The sequence below is a fragment of the Leptodactylus fuscus genome, chromosome 8 (assembly GCF_031893055.1).
Source record: "Leptodactylus fuscus isolate aLepFus1 chromosome 8, aLepFus1.hap2, whole genome shotgun sequence".
Lineage (NCBI taxonomy): Eukaryota > Metazoa > Chordata > Amphibia > Anura > Leptodactylidae > Leptodactylus > Leptodactylus fuscus.
In genome coordinates, this window is record NC_134272.1 from 68,665,403 (window position 1) to 68,674,362 (window position 8,960).

Here is an 8,960-nt window from a genome sequence, read left to right on the forward strand (position 1 = left end):
ATTCCTAATGTAAACCCTTCCATACTGTACATAGAATCCCTGAAACGAACCCTCCTCTGTTCACGCCCCCGCATTACCCCACTCGATATGATGCCGTTTCAGACAAACTTTATATGTCCAGGCACAATCTGCATGTTAAAGGACATGACTAGTGATGGCTTATACAGTTTTATGTTTGTGTAATGACAGTCACCTCTATTACAAAATTGTCTGACCACTGTATAAGCAATGCCGCCCCTGCTACCTCTTGTGTCACCCCCTCTACCTCATAGATTGTAAGCTCTTATGAGCAGGGACCTCAGTCCCATTGTGTGAAATGACTATTGCTTTGTAATGTATCTTTTTGTCTGTACTTGAACACTACAAATTATACAGCGCTGCGGAATATGTTGGCGCTATATAAATAATATAAATAAATATATATGTATATATGCATATATATATTTATGTGTATGTTTATATACATACACATCTATCCGTCTAATATATATATATATACACAAACATACACACACATGAGACTAAAACATGTCCATGTTGAAGGGGTGACCCAAAATATTTGAGATGGCGGCTAACCTAAATGGACTCAGCAATCCTTTTCTTACAACTGTCTTAGGCTAAGACCACAAGTAGAAAAATGCAGCTAAAAATGCTGCAAGAAAAAAATCTGCCAAAAACACGTTGCATTTTTTCCACAATATTTTACTTTGAGTTCTCCTTTGCATTTTTTGCCTAATAAATATATAGGTAAAACAGTCGCCATTCCACAGCAAAAAGTAACCTGCTACGTTTTTCAGAAATGCACACATTTTTAAAACCGCTGCTTTTCCGCAGCTTTCTTTTATTGGCAAGTGTGGATGAGATGTAAATATCTAATTCACTTTTGAAATGGATCCAAAATTACATTTAGTATCTATGAGCATTGTAGTGACAAGCATTGTGATCTCAGGATCCATGACATGCTGTATCATAGGGCTTCAGACCCTAAAGTATAATCAGATGCCCCAAACTGATACATATATGTACAATATTGTGCATTAGTTGTCTATTCAGACTAGGTTCTCTCTCGTGTTTTATGTGTATACTGTGTGCAGGGATTGAATAGAACTGGCTATTAAATATCTGTCTGCCTTGGTCATGGCTTCACGAAAAAAAAAAACAGGACAAACAAAAGTTTCTTGGAGCAGAAATAGTTTCTTTTCCATAAAATAAGTAAAGATAAAGGCTGGAGCTAACTCGTTGCACGTTATGGTTACAATAAAGACAGAAACCCTCGAGTTTAAAATTCTTGTAGCAATACTGCGATGCAAACTGATGGGGGCGCCAAAGGACAGCGATAAGATAATCGGTGTCTTCCTTTTAGTCATCAGAAACTGGAAAGTGGAAATTGTCACTTTAACGACAATAATCTCGGTTCTTGAGAAGTAAGGGCTACATTTACTTACAATGTCCATGTAGGTAGACTGGCAAAAACCATTAGCAAATAACGCATGTAAGGTCTGTACTATACCTGAGCAGAAAAATAAGAATCCTTAAGAAACGTGACATCTTAAAACATCAAGTTATTCTCAAGGTAAACGAAGGAGACTTGTTTTTGAAATAAATACTTGATCTACATTGACCCTAAGAATAGGATTACAAGCTTCAAGCAATAGCTCTGTCCATATTTGAGGTTTAATATGTTGCTAGATGGTATAAAATGGAGAAAAGAATTAGATTATCCCGAATATGTTACCTATTATCATTATAAGTATTGTATCTATTATTAGGAACATGTTATTATTATGAGTATGTTACCTATTATTAGGAACATGTTACATATTATTAGGAACATGTTACATGTTATCATTATGAGTATGTTACCTATCATAAGGAGAATGTTATATGATATCATTATGAGTATGTTACCTATTATTAGGAGCATGTTACAGATTATTATTAGGAACATATTACATGTTATCATTATGAGTATGTTACCTATCATAAGGAGAATGTTACATGTTATTATTAGGAACATGTTACATGTTATCATTATGAGTATGTTACCTATCATAAGGAGAATGTTACATGTTATTATTAGGAACATTTTACATGTTATCATTATGAGTATGTTACCTATCATTAGGAGAATGTTACATGTTATCTTTATGAGTTTATTACCTATTATTAGGAACATGTTACCTATTATTATGACTTTGTTACATATTATTCTATATGTTGTTCTTATGTTACTATCATTGATACTTTTACTTTGGAATCTGCAACACGTGACACATACAATTAACGCTTTGGTATTCAAATATATGGAGAAAAAAAATTAAATTTTGCTACAAATAAAACTTTAACCAAGTGTATTTGGTCAGAGAACAAAGCATAAGAAATAGAATGATGACATGTTTGTTTTATTAAAGATATAAATTATATATATATATATATATATATATATATATATATATATATATATATATGAAATTGTGATATAGTGGTGGAAAAAAAAAGAAAGAGAAGATCCAGCATCATTAGCACCTAAAAGGCATCAAAACAAAAATCCCAGCATAATGATGCCCCTAAATGAAAGGGAAATGTTGCTGGGCTCGTTTTATTAATCAGACTGTCAATTTCACCCCAGAGGCCAAACCCCACAGCAATTGAAGCAAGATCTGATCAAGAGCCTAACAGTTCACTCCTTGTCTGTGCCTCTCTCTCTTTCTACCTGGATATATTTGTCTGCACAGAACCCGCCTTCACTGCCAAGTGACAGGAGCCTGTATTTATTTGCTTATAAAACTGTTACAATAAATGATTATTCACACACAGCGTCATTCATACCTTAATGACGAGCCCTAGCTTTTGATGAATGACATTTCTGGCTGGGAAGGATGTATGGGTCATTTTGACCAGTCATTCCATCGCTTTGGCATCCTACAATTTTTACGCAAGGAGAAGATAATATTTAGAGGCACTGGCAGGCTGCATGTGAATTGGCCCCTGCTGCAGGCACATCATCATCATCACTACAGCACCGAGCCTGCTTTCTACTCTCACTGGTTTCCCTCCTCACAAAAGCTGAGATGATGGAAAGGATAAGAAAAGAGATGATTCTTATGGAAAGAGGTCTACACAGCCCAACCACAGGCAAAAGGCTTTCCAATCTATCCGACTCAGCTGGGAATGCAGTGTTGGAGGCCTTGGAAAATGCTCATCATAATGCTCGCCTGAGTCCCAGGCTAACTTCTGCCTCTATGCATGGATCTATAGGGGACATACCCAGCAAAGGCAAATTTGAGATAGACACTTTGTTTAGCATCTCTCACCCCAACAGTGAACCTAACAACGCATCAGACCTCTCTGGATCTGACAGAGGCAAGAAGATAAACCAGTATTCAGACGTGGCTTCAGAGGCAGATATGAGCAGTGATGTGGAGGTGGGGTGCTCAGCCCTGCGGTCCCCCAACAGCTTGAGTGGTACCCAGCTAAAGGACAGCATCAGCAAAGGTAAGGAGCTCTCCTATAGCTTCACCTACATTATCCTAGTTCATCTACACCCATGCTGATGACTTTCTACGTACAATACAATATGCACACTACATAGAAATTGGATATTTTTGGGATATTTTTTTAAAAATTCGATATAATTAAGAAAACATTAAACATCTTCATCATAGACATTTGATCCGGTTTGCATCAACATTATGTGAATGGACAACAAATATTTGCTATGTTTGCAGGAAAGGTGTATTTTATATAATTAAGTGCTTATAGGGTGTAACTTATTATGTGCCTTGGTCACACATAAACAGAACAAACACACAAAGAGCAATGTATACAATGAAATATTTAAACAAATTAAAAAGAATAGATTGTATTTTATTTACGGGACTTTATAAAGAAACTTCCTACCAGGTAAACACCTGGGCGATGATACCAGCAATCGATTATTGATTCTTTCTCCCATGGTAATCGATAAGGCACAAAGCAGTAGTAAGTCCAGTAATAGTCCAGTAATACCATAGTCTAATGCATTTATTACTAATACAGTTTGGTAAAGTTACTATACTGTACAGCTGAATCCTCCCTGGAGTATTAGAGCGCTTCCTCTATGGCTTCTCTGCCACTTTATTCTCTTACATTTCGTGTTCTGTTGCTTTACTTTGTAGATATGTAATATTTAATTATTTACATTTTATATTTAGTTTTAATGCATTTCATATTTCATTTACTTTGCCATCCTTCTTCTGACAAGAAGAAATAAAAATTAATACAATTTTACAATTTATTAAATATTTTCTGATGGTTAGGAAAAATTCTCACTATTATATAACTTGCTAGTTGCTGATTGACTGGATGAAAGTTGTCTTCATATGTAACTACCCCATATAAAATAATATTATATATATATATATACCGCCCCCTACAAAAATAAATAAAATATATGTATGTATATATATTCACACTCTAATATATATATATATATATATATATATATATATATATATATATATATATATATATTATACACACACCCTATGCATATATTTAAATACACACCAATTGATTAATTTATTATTAGAGAAGCCTTGATATTATCATCCTTGTCATATGTAAGACCTGCAGAAAACTTATATGAGGTGTCCCCTGTTTTGCAGAGAGTGGCTCAGTGGCCAGCACCACCAGCTCCTCCACCAGCTCTGGCTTAGGCAGTCTGGGCAGTAGTAATAACCCCGTGGGGAGCTCCAGTTCAGCTGCTGACCAGGTGCGACGATACAGGACAGCATTCACACGGGAACAGATCGCAAGGCTGGAGAAAGAGTTCTACCGGGAGAATTATGTGTCCCGGCCCCGGAGATGTGAGCTGGCAGCTGCCCTCAACCTCCCGGAGACAACTATTAAGGTAAGAGGCATGGGAGATCTCCTTGTGTCGTCTAGATGTCACCTCCTTTTCCCTGTATTAATGAAGGGTCCAGGCGCCGGATTTATGGGAACATTCCCTAGTAAAATTCTGCAACTGAACAATATCCAGTCCCAGGGGTTTAACTGCAACATTTCATAGCAAGTCTCAGAGCTAGAGCAATAAATTATTGCAGGCTGCAAACGGGGGATTTAAAGGAATCTGGCACTGGAATAATATGTGTGCAAATATTAGAGAATATATTTTATCTATCTAAATATATATATATACTAGATAGATGTATAGACTGTGCTTGATGGTGGGGAAATGACTGAGCAATGGAAATTATATGTAGACAGTAATCTGGGTCACTGGATGGGAAATCTGCTGACAGAAATTATACATAGTGAGAGTCAAATGACCTGGATAGCCAACAGGGCAGGTAATGGTTAAATAAGTAAAGTTTTAGGACAAATGTGTGTGAATGACAAAAGAAAAGTCTCCATGAGTTACTATATAATTACTACTACATCTATCTATCTATCTATCTATCTATCTATCTGTATATATATATATATATATATATATATATATATATATATATATATATATATATTGTGTGTGTGTGTATATATATTTATATGTATATATATATATATTATAATATGTGTCTTAAAATATATATATATATATATATATATATATATACATATATTATATATATATGTATATAATTATTCTTAAAAATATTCCATAATGTTCTAGTATAGATATAGCAAATAAACCCTGTTTTGTATTCATAAAAATATTTGTCTGCCATTATTATAAAAATATTAATTTTTCTAAAAGCATACAAAGAAAATGTTGGTGTGCAAATCCACCTAAAGAACCACAAGTGTCAGCAGTCATACAAGCTTAGCATGAAAAGGAAGAATTAAAATAAAATTAAAGAAACATAAAAGGTCACTGCACACATAAAAGAGTCAATGTATTGTCGGCCGTATTAAAAACGTTGTCAGTCAAGTTTCCTTTTTACAAGGACATGATCCTATATTTAGGGACGAAAACAAGAACCGAAAGATTGTTTGACAGCTTTTCTCCTGAGGGCCTCAAGTATATATATACACCTAGCAGAGCAGCTCAGCATTAAAAGGGAACACTACAGCTAAAGTCTACAGATCTGCACTTGATGTGCAGGAAAATGCAATTTATTGTAGTCTGGTCGGGGTAAGATGAGGAGAGGATGACTGCTGGGGTCTACAATGAGATTACTGATAGGAAGTGCCGAATATAGTGTGTCCCCTGATCAATAGTTTAGTTCCATTTATCTCTGTCTAATACATATATATATATATATATATATATATATATATATATTTCTCGTTAAACTTTCTACATTTATATATATGTACAGTATATATATATATATATATATATATATATATATATATATATATATATATATATTGTAAATCTGTAAATATAGAAGGTATATTGTATTAGTATTTTGAGGTTAGGAGAGTAGTCCTTTAGCACTTTGCAATAAGTAACAATTTTATGTGACAATATCCAGCAGGGTCTTTTATATCTACTTGTATATTGCTAAGTGTAACAATATATATTCTCTCCTGTGTCCAGGTTTGGTTCCAGAACCGGCGGATGAAGGACAAGAGGCAGCGCTTGGCCATGTCTTGGCCTCACCCTGCGGACCCTAGCTTCTACACCTACATGATGACCCACGCTGCGGCCACGGGGAGCCTTCCTTACCCTTTCCATTCTCATGTGCCTCTACACTACTATCCACACGTGGGGGTGACTGCGGCAGCGGCTGCAGCAGCGGCTTCTGGGGCTGCAGCGGCCGCGGCTTCCCCCTTTGCTACGTCCATCCGCCCTCTGGACACTTTCCGTGCCCTTTCTCATCCGTATTCCAGGCCAGAACTGCTTTGTAGCTTCAGACATCCGGGTCTCTACCAGTCCCCGGCCGGGCTCAACAGTACCGCGGCTGCTGCGGCCGCTGCTGCGGCAGCTGCTGCAGCCTCAGCCCCCGGATCCACTCCTTGCTCCTGCCTCAGTTGCCACAGTAACCAGACGGCGTCAGCACTGGGCTCCGCCAGCAGGGGCTCGGATTTCACTTGCACTGCTGCCTCTCAGAGGTCGGAGAGCAGCTTCCTCCCCTATTCTGCAGCAGTCCTCAGCAAAACGTCTGTTACCCCCCCGGACCAAAGAGAGGAGACCCCCCTGACCAGATAACTGCCCCCCCCCAGACATCTTACCCCTACCTCCCCCTCCCATACACCTGACCTGCACTGACCCCTGCAAAATGGACTGGCCCTATAACACCTAGAAATATAATGGGGGCGCCTTTCTTTTCTGAAATATTTGATTTCAATGAATTCCCGGGATGGACCTTGTATTCTGAGGACTGAAGTGCACTCCAAGATGAGAAGAATTGTACACATTCATTATTTTTACTTTATTTTATTTTTTTCGTACATTTTGTCTCTTGATCTGTATTCACATTGTCCAATACAGTTGTCTGACGGTTTTGTTTTCTATATTATTATTATTATTGTATGTGGTCATTGGGTGACATGATCATTTTATTTACTGCTGGCCTTATTTTCTAGGCTGCCGCTTTATCCTTACCAAGCTTTACATTATTTTGATGAATTACTTTGTATCTGGAAAATACTTGAATCTTGAGATAGGGCATGTAAAGTGGGACAGGGAAAGTTTTTAGCTGGGCAGAAGAAGATGAATGATATCCCCTGGTAACACGAGGAGGCGGATTGGCCTTGCCAAGTTACCACTGGGTAACACAAATTTGCTTTCCCAAACCCCATTACCTGCAGGGAGTTCCCTGAACTTTGGAAAGCACATCACAAACTAGCAGTGTTATTGCCATGTCAATTCTGATGCTAATAATGTGTAGATTATGACGAAAATTGCCAATCATGTTCTCTGATGGACCTCCTCTGAATGTAGAATTGGTGGAAAGTTCCCCGCATAGAGACCTGCTGTCAAGTACTAACAACCCGCTAAGGGAAGTCATTAGGAGAGACAGATAAGAGGCCTGGTACATAAAACATTGTTCTTGGTGCATAGGATGTATGTTATTTAATGCTACATCCCTTACCTGGAGTCATTTCGCTGAAGAAAGCCTCAGCTACTATCATCAAAATTGGCAATTTTCATTTTGAATGCTCGGACACCCTGGGCAGACTTTTCTCCTTAAAGTTGATATTCCACTAGTGTGAACAAGGCTCATTAAATCAAACCTACAGATTTCCATAATGTTCCCCGCAGAGCCACTTCACTCCTCACATAATGAGATCTTCTCCAGGGCTGCAGCAGGCACAGACAACTTGCACTTGCTTGTTTCGGCCCATAGCGGAAAGCTATCTATCTATCTATCTATCTATCTATCTATCTATCTATCTATCTATCTATCTATCTATCTATCTATCTAATATATATATATATTTCTATAATAAATATATGTTAGTATATATTCTATAATATATATATATATTAATATATATTTATATAATATATTATATAATTGATTATATATATAATATATAATTGATGAAATATATATATATAATATAACATATAATTGATTATATATATATATATACATATATATATATATATATATATATATATATATATTTTAAAGAACACACACGTATATATAGTGAAGGATAGATACACAGACAGATAAACAGACAATTCCCCCCTCTATACATTAGCACTACCTTTGTATAGCTGACACTGGTCTCCCCTCCTTCCCCCTTACATGCCACTAGCCAGAACAGCCAGGTTGTTATATTATGCAGCCTGGACATAGCCAGTGTTTCCTACTTTTTTAATTATTATTATTATTACTGTTATTTTATACAAATTATTTCTCGGGAAAAAAAAACTATCGAGGACAATTTACTTGAATTTTGTTTAACCATTCTATGATAAGTTAATGTTCTATTACAATCTGCCAATCAAAATAGATTTTTGTTTTATTTTATGAAATATATAATTTATGGATCGAGAGAGAGAGAGTCTAGCACTG

The 8,960-nt window shown here is 36.4% G+C and overlaps 1 protein-coding gene across 1 annotated transcript; it reads left to right on the forward strand.

Moving 5' to 3' along the window:
- Positions 1 to 3,071: 3,071 nt before the first annotated feature.
- Positions 3,072 to 7,138, forward strand: EVX2 (even-skipped homeobox 2). Its single transcript, XM_075285274.1, has 3 exons — positions 3,072 to 3,495; positions 4,629 to 4,891; positions 6,527 to 7,138. The coding sequence occupies exons 1-3, from the start codon at positions 3,072 to 3,074 to the stop codon at positions 7,136 to 7,138; spliced, it is 1,299 nt and encodes a 432-aa protein (XP_075141375.1).
- Positions 7,139 to 8,960: the final 1,822 nt, after the last annotated feature.